This window comes from Pundamilia nyererei, unplaced genomic scaffold (genome assembly GCF_000239375.1).
Source record: "Pundamilia nyererei isolate P.nyererei 1_Seehausen unplaced genomic scaffold, PunNye1.0 scaffold00090, whole genome shotgun sequence".
Taxonomy (NCBI): domain Eukaryota; kingdom Metazoa; phylum Chordata; class Actinopteri; order Cichliformes; family Cichlidae; genus Pundamilia; species Pundamilia nyererei.
This window is the reverse complement of record NW_005187491.1, coordinates 2,391,433-2,407,580: the sequence shown is the minus strand read 5'-3', so window position 1 is coordinate 2,407,580 and position 16,148 is coordinate 2,391,433. Positions and strand designations below refer to the sequence as shown.

Here is a 16,148-nt window from a genome sequence, read left to right as displayed (position 1 = left end):
TCAGTGGTGGTCACGCTGGTGCCATCTTGGATCCAGGCAGGGTTCCATTACCAGGCAGGTGAAGTGGATGTGAAGTGAAGTACTGTGTCACTCCTGCTGAACACCCCGAGGATGGAGAAACGCAGGTCAAGTGCAGGAGTCTACCCATCTGACACTGAGACAGCCAATACCCTAAACCAAGTGCCACTCCAAAAGAATATAATTGGGGTTTTCCCCATCTGTTTTATTTTCAAAAATAAAACTCAAGACACTGAAGTTACTCCAGATTACTACACTGTGTTTCACTTGTACTTATTTAGCCAAAATTGAGGTGACTAAAAATAGGGGACAAGAATAATCATTATAAAGACAGTTAACCACTTCATTTGCTGCTTATCCTCTTTGAGCATTTATTGAAACATTTCTTGCATTCTTTTGTACTATTAAAAAAGAAGAAGAAGAAAAATTAGTGGCAAGTGAAAGCTTATTGCCAAACATTTTTACATTCTAGTAATTTCACTATCACTCACATGGGAGTGAGAGAGAGAGAGAGAGAGAGAGAGAGAGAGAAATAGAGCTATCTCCTCTAGGATGCAAGATGAAAAACAAATGTTGAAGATCAGGAATTCACAGGGTGTTAAACTAACATGAACAGAATATATTTAATGGGAATGAGCATTAATCTTGGCAAGTTATACTAACAAATGAGTAGTTATTCAGTTTAATTCGATTTTATTTATGTAGTATAGCAATAGTGATTGCTATAGTATAGCAGTCTCCAGGTGCTGTAAGCAAAGACTTTACAATAATACAGAGATTAGAGTTATGTAGATTCAAATTCCAAGTCAATATCTCCCTGTTGGTGAAAAGAGATGAAAAACCATGTACTATCTGGGTTTGCTTAGAAACAAATGGCTGCAAACTAGTGGCACAAAAATGAAACTAAAGCCATTGTCTCAGAGAATCAGTTAGGTCCATAGGTTTTTGGCTAGCAGCAAAAGTTTTGTAATTTTGCCTCTGTAAACCACCTCATTGAACATCCCCAAAGACCACAGAAGACTGGATAGAGAAAGCCCAGTCAAGAACACTCAATGAGGGGGGAGTATCATTGTCAAGGTTTGCAATCATGAAATCCCTTCATGAATGTTAAAAATGCAACAAGGTCAAAACCACAACTTACACCGAAGAACAGGAAGGAAAGATTAGACTTTGGACAGATGATGACCAAGATTAGCTGGTACTGAAATAATGGGAAGGAAAAAGGCATCTAGAAGGAAAGAGGCAGCTCATGACTCAATTAATATGACATCATCTGTCAAACATGGTGGAGACAATGTTATGGCATTGGGCATGTATAGCTGCCAGTGGAACTGGGCTATTAGTGTTGGCAGTGTTATTATATTGTGTAGTGGATAATGAACCAAAGCATATTGCAAAAGAGTTTCTCAAGACAAAGAGATGGGATCCTAACCCTATTCTTCGATGGCCAAGGCAGTTACCTCATTTCAACCCAGTAGAATATGCTTTTTAATTATTAAATACAAAACTGAATGGAGAGAGGGCCACAAACTTTGCGGTGGTGTACAGAGGCACATTGCAAAAAGTGGTGTAACTGCCCCAAAAGTTATAGACCTACCGGTAACTGTATTGCCCAGAGTTGGACTGCATGTGACAAAGAAATTACCCAACTTAGTCACACTGGCCATCAGTGTTCTATAAAGTGCTACTTTTCTAGTACAAAGACTGCATGATGTCCCATTGTGCCTCTGTGGAAACAGAGCTGGTAATTTAGCTAATTCTACTCTAATCATTAACTTCTACTTAAACATTTCTAGTAGTGTGAAAGCAAGCAGTAGACCGTTGCTGATACACTGCTATGCTAAATTTGATAAACAGCAATGGAGACAATATCCTGACCGATAACAGCCTTGCATTTATGTCGCCCTTTTGTCAATTTTGTTCATACAGAAAACACAATATTATAATTGCAATTAAAGCGCCTACCTCATATTTGTGTCATACATATAATTATCAATTAATTTAGCATGCATGTCTCTGGAGGAGGATGGAGCACCTGAGGAAACACAGGACCAGAGAGGACATAAAGACTGCACTGATTCAAATCGTGCTGTTGCCTCAAAGCTTCTTTCTTTGAGGCAACAGCGCTAACTGTGACGCCCGTAGAATTTGAATCTGTTATACCAACAATCTTTTGACTAATATGTGACTACTATGCATCATTAAGGAGTAAAAGGTTAAAAAAATTCCTGAACACAATGCCAAACAACAAGCTTTTTTATTGTTTCCATCACTTTTCTCAGTCAACACTGGCAGGCATAATTTCTTTTTAGACAACAACAAAATGGTGTGAGTTCTAGAGTGAAGCAAAAAGCAGAAAAATAAATAATACTGTGTCCAAAAATACAACCTCACTGTATAAACGCTACACAATACAAAGCAAAAAGACATGGGAGACTCCTTGGCTATCGTCTCCGCCGGCATATGGCACTTATAAAGACCGAAACAGTCAAGCCTAAAATTCTTCCCAAAACATGCAAATGTGAAGTTCTATAAAAACAAATGCATTTATCAAGTGTGTCTCGCTGGTAGGTCTGTAACAGAATGTCCCCAGAATATGAATAAGTGAGTACTTTTAGTCTTTGGTCAGCCTGAATGAAATTAGTGCAGAAAAGCACTGAATAAGACCAATACCATCCAGCCACTTAATGCTCTGTATTAAGGAGGATACTCATAGGAAATTACTATCTATAAATGGCAACTGTGCATATGTTAGTGACTGTTATAAAATGTGACTGATTTTCAGTATTGATTCTTTAAAAGGTTGGTACCAACATGTTGAATTTCTGAACTCTCTTGGGCAGCGTTCTAGATATTTCTTTAGGAATAGTTCTCCAGGCTCCTTGAATGACATTCAAAGCTCTACTTTGGACGTTGGCTTCCTTTTGGTCTCTTCTCTGTGGAGATGATCCCCCAGCGCTGCAATTATCTTAAGGTTCGAGCTCTATGGAGGCCAAGCCATTACTTAGTGTCTTGTTTTGTGCTTTTCTATCCACGTATACTTTTACTGCATTGGCAGTGAGTTTGGGATCATTGTCACGCTGAAGAATTAAGCTTTTGCCAATCCAATGCTTTCCAGATGGTACATCATGGTGGATTAAAATCAGCTGGTAGTTTTGCACGGTCATAATTCCAATTTTGGCAAAATCCCCAACACCACTGGTTGAAATGCAGCCCAGAACCATGACAGAGCCTCCACTGTGTATTACAGATGCCTGTAGACACTCACTGTGGTTGCTCTCTCCTGACCTGCTCCAAACATATTTTAACTCAAAATGTAACATTTGGATCAACTCCACAAGACCTGTTACCTCTGATTTATAGACTTTTTTGTGATTTCTTTCCCTGTTTCCCTTCTTTAAGAATGGCTTCTTCATAGCCACCTTCATACTGAGAACATTTATGATGGGGCTTTGCTGAAAGGAGATGGATCAATTGAAAGGCCAGATGCATCTTTCCGGTCTCTGGGTCAAGTCTGTATTGACAAAGAGACCTGACTCAGGTGTTTTTGCTGTTTCTGAAGGACACGACTTCCATATGCTGTTTTAAGGACATAGTGCACGACATGCTAAAATAAGCCAGATTTTTGGCTAATAATCCCCTTGTTGGTCCAAAACACTATTTTATGCCAGTAAACTAAGTTATCTTTGGCATTAACTTTTTTGGGGGGATATTCAACTAAAGAAATGGGATCATGCTATTAACAAGGTGCTAAAGTTAAAAATTAAAACTGTCTTTTTGCTAACTTGTCTGTTACGTAGACAACACTGAGTGATTTAAAAATCAGTGTTAAGTAGCTTAAGAAACAAACAAACAAAAATCCTCTGAAAATTGGACCGGACTGAAAATGAGTGTAAAAACAGCCAATATCCAAAGGAAAACTTTGAAAGCCTGTAGAATTGTTGCTCAGGAGCACTATAAAAATTAAAGACAGTCTGGATACTTGGAAGCAAAATATAAAGAAATGAGGAATTTGCACAGCACTGTATATACATGAATGTCAATAGTAATTTTGTAGATCTTTCACTGTTTAATGGACGCTTACTTGCGCAGCGGACCGTAAACCCTCATCAACAAACATCAGTTACCAAGCTGCTTCTTGTGAACATAACTATACAAGTGCTTGTACTATACAAGATAAATATTGTTGTTTTCTGTGGCTTTTCAAAGATTTTCATTCTAATATGCCTGAGTACCTGTTAAGAAAGCACAGGATCCCATAAAAATGCAAATAAATGATGATGTGGTTGAAACAGAGCTGTGCTGTAGATGCAGATTCAAAAATGATCAATTTCCATAAGTGTCAAAAGAGATCATGGTCACTCATGCAACAGAAAGTGTGCACAGATCTGGTAAAACTGTCTGGAAATCTCTCGTGCAACGTAAAACAAAGAGTGTCATGCATTTTTTATGAGCAATCAATAATCATTCCTAATCTTTCCACTGACGGAGAAGCAAAACAGCCAATCAAAACATGACAAGGATGACTTGCAGGAAACATGAAACGAAAGCAGATTCTCTGTCTTTGCACTATTTGAAGCCATTCATGACTGAAGCGTAGAAGAGATGTCGGGTAGAGACACTTCACTTTTTACTAAACACTTTGGGAAAAATCAGATGCAAACTCCAGATATGTCATCTCCAACAGCACCAGCCTCTTTCACTGTCCATCATGCATCAGGGGTATGCAAATACAAAAATAAAACATTAGAAAACATCAATAGCAGTTAAATATGAATAAATAAATAAATAAATAAATACATCTCACAAAACACATTCAGCGGTGGGCTTGTTACACATGGCACAGAGCACAACAGCAAAAATAAAAACAGAAGTTTAGAAAATAGAAGAACAGAAGTGAACTTCCATAAATAGCTTCAATATTTTTGGAGCGAAATTACACCACAGACTGTAGAAGAAAGTGTCAGTCCTAAACTCGCCTCGCTTTGGATTCAATGTGGGCTTCTCAGTGACATCTCCATGCTGCAGGCGACACATCCTGATCCTACACTTTGCTACTGTATGCTGGGCTATCAATCAGACAAAGGGCTCCTTTACAAACAGGCCCAGCTAAGATCAACCGGTGACTACTGCCCTGCAGGTGTGTGTGAGCACTCGGAGGTCTTGAAGGTTCAGTCTTTGCTCTCAGTGCGAGTTCGTCTGATCAGCGAAGAGAAGAAGCTTCGACCTTGTGGTGGTCCCATTAGCATGGGAGCTTGGTTCTTGTGAACGATCTCAATCTGGTATAAGAAAAGAGAGAGCTGAGATTTAGCTCAGAAAGGAAATGTGTTTTAAGCTGTCTGTTAATATCTTCACATAGCATTTTTCAGTAGCATTATGAAATCACTCAGTGCTTACTATACAGTAGACTATAAAGGGAGTTTTCCCAATGCTGCCTGGCTTATAGGGAGCATTCACTCTTTAATCCACGATGAAAAAAACTGATGTCTTGTCAATTTGTCTTTCTGCTTTGCCAAGTGTTGTAAGCCATATTCACCCACTCTTATTATTTGTTTACTCCAGCACGCCTGCTATGTACAGTGCTGTGAAAAAGTATTTGTTCCCTTCCTTATTTCTTAGTTTTTTGCACATGTGTCATAATTGCATCGCTCACACTATCAAACTAATTTTAACATTTGACAAAATCAACCCAAGTAAACACAAAACTGTGTTTGTAAAATGATGACTTCATTTATTAACCAAAAAAATACTAACCACACCCAGGCCCTATGATATTCTGAATCAAGAAATGACTTAAATAGAACCTGCGTATAATATAAGTGCAGTTGGCTAAAGATAAAACACAAAACAGATGAAAAAGAAACTCTTTAGGATCAGTCAGTCTGAAAAGGTTTAGACTCCTTTGTAAACCTATGAAAAAACAATTAAAGTACAAAATTTCTGTTCTCCTTGACTTTTTCCAAAGTCATCCAGCGGACCAGACTGAAGTCTTTGATGGGCCGATTCTGGCCCACGTGCCTCATGTTTGACACCCCTGATTTAGATTTAAACCACTGAAGTATATATGCCAGACGTGACTGTAAGCTAAAATACTGACACATAACACTTAACACATAATATAGTCTACTTATCTTTTGATTTAAGCACAAATTTGAAATTTGAATTTGAAAAATTTGAATTTGAAAAATTTGAAATTTGAAAATTTGAATTTTCTTTCATTATTAATTATTTTTGTTATTATTGTATTTAATTGTTTTAGTGCACAATCCATGTCACACATGTTTTTGAAACAGCTCCTGATACTGTGAAACTATGTTTTTTTTGTTTGGTCTGTTTTTTGGGGGGTTTTTTGTACGACATTTCTTGTTTTCAGATAAACATAATTCGATAATTTTACAGCAGCTATACTTCATATATATATTGATGTGATGCCACAATCAACAACAATAAACACAAACACAACAAAAACAATGGTATTTAAACTATTATTTAGTTTTCACAGCTCATTTACAGAAGACTTTTACCTATAAAATGAAAGTGCCTCCATAATCAACAAATGACTTTTTTGAATTATGTTTACCTTTCTTTTAAATCTCAGAAGGTTATCCCCATGAAATAATAAGGTCTCTATCCACTGTTCATTATACCCAGCACTTTATCCCCACAGAAGCAAATTCAGCAATGCATTAACAATTAAAAAAAAAATCCTCCATATGGATGTTGCATCCAAATGGGTTCTTGTCAAGTGGCTTATGAATGCATATTTGAACGTCCTGACTACAACAAACTTTGAGAATCCCTGGGGTTAGTGACTCCGATAACATATTATTGTGGATTACTGTAAAGACTGAATTTTATATTATCTGACAATATCCTGTTTGCCTGCAATGATGCAATTTCTTTTAGGAGTTGCAACTGTAGATCGATGGAACCCCAAATATCAACCATCAAGGGTTGTCATATTAAGCACATCATTATAGAGTTGCACTAAGAGTCTAAACGCAGTAATGGGGAGGGGAAATGCTACCATCTGCATTCAAAGGACCACATTCACTTCAAAGGAAAGATGCCATTTATTGTGCTTGCACTCTGACGCTGGAGCAATTACTTAGCTTTTGTGGGCTTTCTGCCATCCTTAAACATGATTGAAGTTAATGTTTATCAAGTACTTTGCCATAAACATGATAGTCTTTACAGACAAGACAGTGGCCAAAAAAGAAAAAAAGATCTAAAGTGATACCTGAAATAAATTTGGATGGTAATCAAGCTCTGTTTCTTTAAAATGCAGGATTAAGTATTTATGTGGTTCAAGGGCCCATGGAACAATATGGCTTTTAGACAGAAAATAAAATAATTTGCTCAAATGAAGCATGGATGTAATGTGCTACCAGGTCACAATTAATCATCCAAATTAAGAAAACCGAGGGGGGATTTTACTTAGACCCTAATGAAGGTGCATTGTACCAGAATCAAATTTGGAAATATGGTGCCAGTTATTTTAGATCTACTCATCAGAGTGACACATGCTGCATTTAGCTTAAAATCTTAAATGGTTATGGTGTTAAACATGGTATGCATGCAGAGACTGATATGCATTTGCATAGCTGCTGTTGTTAATAATTAGTGGAACAACATCCAATTTGAAGTGTGACGTTTTTGTAGGCATTTAACGCGTTAAGTGATTCAGATGCAGTTCAGACATACGGAATGAAAAACTTTCCTTGGAAATCATTGCAGCACAATTATGTATCGTCAGAGCCCAACTTTGCTCTGTGTAGTTGTGCCAGCAGATACAAGAGCACTTGCAGGCCACTTGTTTTGTCATGGCTGGGCGATCCATATGTAAATCTCGGCAGCACTTCATCTGCAGTGGTGTTCTAATTAAAGCTAAACACAACCGTAATCAACGCAAACTCAGGAGTTTCCTTTTGAAAAACGAGCAACTTGGACAGAGAGAAAACACTTATCGAGGTACACGTTTGCGATCTAGACGATGAGCAAATTAGAAGAAATAAGACTTGAATCATTAAGAATTTGTTATCATAAATTAATGCACTAGAATATAAAGCAGCAACAGCTGAACTGTTATATTAATCTTAATATTAAAGCATATATATTTGATATTTTTTTAAACATGTATCAGCTTTTGGTTTGTTTGTCAGAAAGCTATATATAAGATATATATAAATCTTTTAAAGTTTGTATCTGTCTTGTGTGAAACTTGTATGAAAAGCATACAAGAGTGAAAACAGATATAAGATCCCTTGAAAAATTCTATAATGAAACTTGTATGTTTTGGATACTTACTAAAACAATATATGAAAGTAATGAGAAAGTGGCCACTTTCAGGAGTAAATCATATAAGTTTTTACTATTTCTTTTCCATATGGGAGAAGTCATTGAAAGAAGATTTAATCAGTCACTAAGGTGGGTCGCATTAATGACTCCTGGACATCTTAACATCTTAGACCATAATGTCTATAAACCAATACCTTCTTATGAATATGCAGATGCATAGACAAGGGATACGTTTTCTGTTTTGGTTTTATAATGCAGTTGCAATAGAGCAGGCTTTGTTAGCATACAGTTAGATAGCTGATGTGGTTTCAAAATCATTGTCTTTCACCTAACAAGCATTTAACTTTTCACTTTTGTTTTTTATCTTCATGATGCCCGTGTGGGGGCATTTTCATAGTAGAACTCAAGATCTCCCACACAACAGTAACTATGTGTTTCCTCAGAGGTTCCTCAAACAGTCTGATGTTACTCTTTAAGCTCAGAATAAAAAACAAACAAAGAACTTTTTGAAAACTTGAATTTACAGAATGAGTCATGGATGCTCATTGCCACATGTTGGAAAAATTCTCAAGCATCAATATGACTGTCAGACTGCAGATTCCATATGTAAAACGTATTAATATTTTTTCATTTGCAAATCTTTTTTTTGTAAATGGAGATTACAAAATACTTTGCTCGATTCTTCTTTCACTGCCCTTACAATTTACTTTATATTGGCATATAACTGTCTTTAGTTTGGATGAACCATTTGTGGAAATGCAGTTCAACTTACAGTGCACGGAGTCTGCATCCAAGGTTCACCATCAATCTGCATTGGAAGGGATTTACTGGTTCTGTAAGTGAAGAACGAGAAAACATGCTGTAACAAATCTTCACAATAAAACCAAATAAAAGCATTCTGCACCAGGATGCTTAAAAATCATCACCTTAATTTATACTCGTAGCATTTTTATGCTTTTTCTTATATGCCATAGCATTTGCTACCATAATAAACTAAAAACAATATAATAATTGGAAGAAACAGGCACAAAACATTGTTAAAGACTGACCTGATAGTCACAGAGGAGCACTGTGCCAAGCGTCGTCCAGCGCTCTTCAGGCCAGTGTAGATCTGACCCATCTCCATGGCACCTTCGAGTCCCACAACCTCCAAGAGCTGGTCAGACAGGTCTGAGACAAAAGCAAACAAAAGCAACAAAGCAAAGAAAAAACACTTTTTTAACCATGCAAAGTCCAGCCAAGTTTTGTCCTCATTATGTTATAGTATCACTGCTGCTTTTGAATGTAGCTACCATTCACATGAGAGGTAAACAATGCAAAAAACTCGTACTAGGAGTGAGAAGACACATGAAACAAAGTACAAAAGCGAGGAGGGGAAGAGGAAAGTGAGAAGGAGGTGAGGAAGAATAAAAGAACATGACATGTGATGTTCCTCACTTCAGAGTTTGCCTTCTGTTGCTGAAATATTTAATATTCACTGTTTAAAAAAAAAGATAGAAAAAAGGCAACAAGCTACAAACAAAACAGCTATTAATTAGATTGCACCGGCAATGCAAAGCAATCTTGTGATAATATAATTATTAATTTCTCTTCTGTTTTTCAGTTATGAGCATTGATTTTGCCCCTGCTGGAAGCCCAGTGTCACGCAGGGCCCATCTGTTTCGGAGGCCCGCTCTGCCTCCGACTCTCCATCAACTCATCCCTCCACAAATTAAGAAGCTGCTGCCTCGCTGTTGGTAGTATACAGACACTAATTGAAACTAAGACCCATTTTTAGGCACTCGGTGTGTGTGAGCGTGTTAGCCCCGCAATGCCGTGTGTACGTGAGTCGTGTTGGTTTCCTGAAGGAGTGTCGTGGGCAATGTTGCTGTTGCGGTGAGATGTTGTTGCCGCCGCCGAGCTGTGGTGTCCAGCTGTCACCATGGTGATGGACATGCGTCTGCCCCTATCTCAACGCTGGACTTTGAGTGCAGCACTTTCCAGGGTCGGAGTGGAAGAGTGTGTACACATACAATCCAAAGCAGGTTGACCTCCCTGACACTGAGCTTTAAAGTTGCTCCCCCCGTCACGTGACTTCTCACGTTGATGTGAACGGCTCATGCAGGCCCATGGTGACATATATGATGGACAGCATCACCAAAGCGATAGGGATTCCTGTTTGCCCCGAGCTACAAAGATCTATTATACTCTAGAGCTCTTAGCTTGGGAAAGAATGCAAAGGCTGTAGCTGTGCTGGTTTAAGAAGGGCAGGAGGACCCTGTGCAGCCAACACACACACTAAAACACACTCACAGACACAAATTTGCTTTTAGTTACAACTTTTACGATGTCTCAAAGAATTAAAGACCAACCCTGATGAAAAAAACGAGCCTATTATTTTGTGAATTCTTGTTGTAAATCGTGTTGCTGCAGTGACATACAGTCCTGTATATCACTCATTTCTTTATAATTTGTTTTGTTTTTAGAGCTTTCAGGCCTTCTTGTGTGTAAAATAGAGGACAAAAGGAGAAGTAGCACTCCAACTATCTACAGGTGAACAGCATCTGAAAGCCAATAAAGACCTGATATAGGCCTTCAGTTAATCTATCTGCTCTTCACTGACTCCCCATTAGAAATGAGATGAATCCAAATGTATGGAGGAGGTAAGATGAGAGGTACAATAGTGAATGTCTACAGCCATCTGTAAAACACAGCCGAGGGCGTGTCCTAGTAAAATGTAAAGAAATGCGATGTGGCTCAAATCTTTTGCACGGTACTCTAGAAGAGTAGTGTGGTTAGAGCTGAGCTACATTTCTGATGTTGTACAACATCTGTCTCCCATATAAGTACTTTTATTTAAAGGTCCAAATAAGTTTCCAAAATTACTTTTTCTAAGTTTATTTACTCTAAAGTCAGCTACACCAGAGTATATCAAGTATATTTAATTTAAAAGTAAAGATGCTGATGCAGTATATTAAGGTTGTGACAAATCATTAATGTTAGTTATGTATCAAGTTGTATATTGTTCACCTGCAATATACAACTTGACATACTGTAACTTAAGTTTCTTTTCTTTTCTGAAAATGAGTTTACCGACTTTCTTACACTTCAGTGCCTTGCAGTGTACACTTATTTGCATTGATGCTGATACCTTGCCTGGATCTACAGTCCAAAGAAATTAAAATATGTCCATTGGCACAACTAAACAGAATAATGAAACTGTTTAAAACTCAACAAACCCGTACCCTTACAAATTAAATTGTATTGTATTTCCTGATAGGAGCATTCGGTCTCATTTTTACAAAAGCCTGAAATGAACCTTCATGTAAAAATTGTTCTTTCAAATTAAGAGTTGAAAAAAATAGTTTTCAAAATGATAAAAAAATTACAGAAGCTATCCTCTGTCTCAGAATTGTAAGGAAATTGATTCTGATCAGAATCTTTTCTAATCTGTCCATGTTCCACCTCTCCATGAAATGTCATGAAATATGGCAAAATAGTACAAAAGCACTAGTCTTGGAGGAGAAATGGCCTTCAGGCAAAACTTAAAATTAGACATATTTTCATCTCTTTCTAAGAAATGAGGACACACGACTTCAATAAAGGTCTTAATGGACTGAAATCATATTTTATCTCGAGTGTTTTTTTTTGTGAATTTCCTTTTTTTTTTTTCTTGAATCACCATCAATTATTCCATTTACGGGAAGTTCAAATGATTCACCTGGATCTACAATACAAAGCACACTCGCCTAAATATAGTAAAAAACCAACATGTTCTCAGAGATAAACTGGGAGAAAAACTGAATCACCTAGTCGATTAGAAAGGCCAATTTATAAAAAGTCATGATAAGCAGTCTATGGCCAAATATAAACCAAATCATCTTATTTATCTAATCTCGAATCAATGTCCCTTACGTAGGTCAAGAAATCAGGATTTCAAATTGATAAACACTACAAGTGATAGTGAATGAAACAATGATATGAACCAGTGTCCGTATGGGACATGAAAAAGCAGCACACTGCGACTTTAATCTTAGCCACATCTTCCCATCAGAGAGAGAGAATAGAAACAACGTCCTTGTCACTGTCACACAACTACCTGTCCAGGCCAGTGGCTGCACTGACACATGTGGAGCGACAGGGTGAGAGCAGAGGAATAAAAGACAGACAGTGACGGAGCAGAGCAGGACCAGCAGCCGATCTGCTGAAAGTAAAACTAAAGAGGAATGGCGGAACAAGGAGGGAGGGCATGTGGAGGCCGATCCTCCAATGAAAGCTTCATGGGGCTTGTCACGGGGGATCAGTCCCAAGCATCAACCCCTCCACCCACACATGAAGCCCCTATTCTAAATAATTCACTCTGCAGCCATTCCCTTCCACCTGAGGGGCTTGTCTCCTGGCGTCACCAGCGGGACGATTTAACAGCTCCCGAAAGGTCAGGGTTTTTTTTTTCATCCCCTAGCCACCCACCAGCCCACCCATCCACACACAGATGCAACTACACATACAACTTGACAAAAAATGATCTCTGCCAACAGTCCTGTGCGTCACCCTCTGCCCCTCTGGGCTAATGCACTCCTGTGTGTTTACCTCTAAATACGCTGTTCTCTTGATCTAACAAGTTTGGCTGCTCACCTTGAGGGCACCTTCCACAAGGGCATCTATTCTAAGATATACAGTACAGGTGGACAACACAAACACACCCACCCGCATCAATACACAGGCTCAAATGGGTATGGACACACATAAACAAAGGGAAATACTCCCCACTCACACTAAGTGCCTTTCCAGGTTTAGACTGTGGCCTCTATTTTTTTAAAAATACAAACACAGAAGTGATTGATTTTTTTTCAGGGATAAATGGAGTGTTCATCATAGCAAAGCTGGGCTTTGCATTGATCAAATGTGTCCCTCACAGTGCACATGTGCCACATGGTTCCTTTTTATTATGATTTTGCATTGGTTTAACCTGAAGTCTACTGAAATCCTTAAACCTCGATTTTTCTAACTGTCAGCAGGGGGTCGTCCAAAAAAAGAAGTCTGGTTGTATGGAAGTCAGTGAGAAAACTGCCATCGGTGAACATGTCCATGATAATCTTATGGTCCTGGTTGCAAATTAGAAGTCTTATTAAATACAACACTGCATTTCTTTTCTAAATGATGGTCATGTTTGATATCCAAGATGACACAGCAGAGTATGTTACAGGGCAAGCCTACTGACGGAAATGCTCAGCTCGAAGCATCAAAAAGGTGATGTTAATGTACTGGAGAATGACTTTTTTATGGGTTATTTATTGTAGGACTGAGTTGTGTTTCCTTGTCTACTTCCTCACTGTCTCTCACTTGTTTTCTCAGTTTTTTAAACAACATAAAACAGATTCATTTTGCACAATAAATGCTGTGACTGTGAAAAAGAGTCCAATTTAAAATGTGCCACCTTTAACCATCTTTAAAGGCAAAACAGCACCAAAGGAAACAGAAAATTGAATCACAACTAAAAAGAATGAATGCTCCATAGTGTGCTTCACAGAGGGCTTTTTATTTTCCAGAAATTGTGCTATGGCCAGTGAAGTCTCATAAGGGATCACTGGCAGCCATGTCTGGAGATCTTTGCTGGCTCGTCATGTCTCAAAGCCAGACACTGATTGTAACATCCACTTCATCCCCAGGTACAAACACACCATCTCAGCAGGAAACCTAAAAAACATACTGTGCATCACCTGAACAGGCACAGTTAGACATGATAGAAATAAAATACAAAAGCCAAGTAAATCCAGAATTCACGGCTGTGAGTCTACAAAAGAATTTAGAAAGACTCAACAGCAATGATTAGTAATAAAATTATTTCAATAAAGAACAGATTAGCTGTCATTCAAGCTATGTTGTAAACATGGATAAAATTGGGGCATATTGATATGAAAGCTTAACAAAAAGTAAAACTAAATTGTATTCCCTTTCAACAGGACTACAAAAACTGAAAACACTTGTGCAGTGATGATATATTAAGCCACACACACACACACACACACACACACACACACACACACACACACACACACACACATATATTAGTTCTTACTATGTATTTGAAGGAAAAATTATATTGTCTGTAATTTTTCACTGCAGTACTAGAACATTCTGCTTTCTGGATATTTTCTACCCTTTGCTATTAACTCCCTAAAGCGGCTCACACAATTTCACCAGTTTCCACAGAGCAGCTGACTCATTGTGTTTCGTTCATTCATATATTCCCATTGATGGGCTTCCTTTTGACGTAAATGGATTCAGGGGTATGCCCAACACCCCACTCAGTCAGCTCCTATTAACAGAGCCTGTCCACTGGTGCCCACACAGACCATTAATACACAAGTGACAGTTCCAAACTGTGACATGATTGTACCTCTTCTTTGCAAACAAAACCTGCTGGCTGTGATTCACCTTGTCATCAGTGAAATATTAATGTGCTCAGGAAAAGTTTGGCCCAAAGTTTAGTCTTTGATCTGTCTGATAGGAGCAAGGACACAGACTGTTAGTGTCTGATGTGGGCTTCAGGGAGAAGAACCTCCTACACTGTCAAAGCTGTTTAACTTGCACTATTATTGTTTAACAGAGCAAACCAACCATGGTATGTAGCATGCAGAGGTTTGACTGCTGTTGATGACTCACCAATTACGTTACAACATGCCGACAGATTTAGCCAGAAATGTTCAGCTATTGAAAAAATAGTGGGCGTAACCACTCCCAAATAGTGTGTTATAGTAATCACATTACATTTTTCAGTCAGTTATTTTGTTACTCGTGTTACTTCATACATCTTCTTCATATATCTGGACACAAGGTTGACAACAAAAACCCTCCAAAACTGTCAGCTGATTTAAGTTTGTGTGCAGGAGGAGGAAAATGCTGGAGTGGTCTACAGCTTTGAGGAATAGGGATCTGAACCTTACTTTTATTTTGACTGAATGAAAGGACGAATGCAAATACGAAATGCTTCACAGACAGACACAGCCACATTATTCTGTTAACACTATGTTGGCACTCTGGGAGCATGTGCACAGAAAACATGCTAACACAAAGATTATGAAAACCCCCAGAGTGATGCTAAAGCTGAGTGTATGCAGACCCCAGCCCAGCAGCTAGAGCCTGAACTTTAGAGCCGGAATATATACTACACCAAAGTGGCCACTTACCAAAAAATCAATAGGCTACAACATGCTCCTTCAAGCTATGTTGCTAAATGTGGCTTTGTAGCCACATAGCCAAGTATAACACAGGTTATTGGAGCATTTTATTTAGCAATAGCACATTTTCTCTGTGAGTTTAGATTTGTAATGTAATTAAGCTTTCTAACCACAATGATTTCAGCATTTATGTAAACAACCGTAAAACTCGGGTGTCAGAGCTACCTTGAACCGCAAACATGAGTTCTTTGGGGTCGAGCACAGGTGTCCTTTTGTCTTGACCCTTCTTTCCTCCCTTGCGGTAGCCCCTCCTCTTCTTGCTTTCACCCCAAAGGTTGGAGCCACCATGCATGCTGGGAATGTTGAGAATGGCAATGCCTTCCAAGGAAATACTGCTAAGGTCCAGAGTAACACCATCACACTTTTAAAAGAACACAGAAAGAGAAGGACAGATACAATCCGTTTCATCACAAGCTTTGTACTACAGTTTGATACTGAAATAATCTATAAGATGATGAACCCTAAACAGTGTTTTTCCCCAATGTCTAAACCAGAATATATTGCTTTGTCTAAGTAAGACGAACCTTTGATTCTTAACCAGTTCTCACCCCAGAGTGTCAATGCTGCTGTTGTGTCATAACGTGACACGGCTGTTAAAAATATTAGTAAGCA

The 16,148-nt window shown here is 38.3% G+C and overlaps 1 protein-coding gene across 1 annotated transcript in view; it reads right to left on the bottom strand.

Annotated features, from left to right (window-relative positions):
• Nucleotides 1-4,131: 4,131 nt before the first annotated feature.
• The window catches only part of dgkb (diacylglycerol kinase, beta), a 72,965-nt gene continuing 60,948 nt past the window's right edge, over nucleotides 4,132-16,148 (bottom strand). Inside the window, exons 22-25 of the mRNA XM_013912429.1 lie at nucleotides 15,702-15,897; nucleotides 9,366-9,486; nucleotides 9,089-9,149; nucleotides 4,132-5,297 (exon numbers count right to left, since the gene is read on the bottom strand). Coding sequence (XP_013767883.1) covers nucleotides 5,190-5,297; nucleotides 9,089-9,149; nucleotides 9,366-9,486; nucleotides 15,702-15,897 — 486 coding nt within the window. The 3' untranslated portion in view covers nucleotides 4,132-5,189. The remainder of the gene's footprint in view (nucleotides 5,298-9,088; nucleotides 9,150-9,365; nucleotides 9,487-15,701; nucleotides 15,898-16,148) is intronic.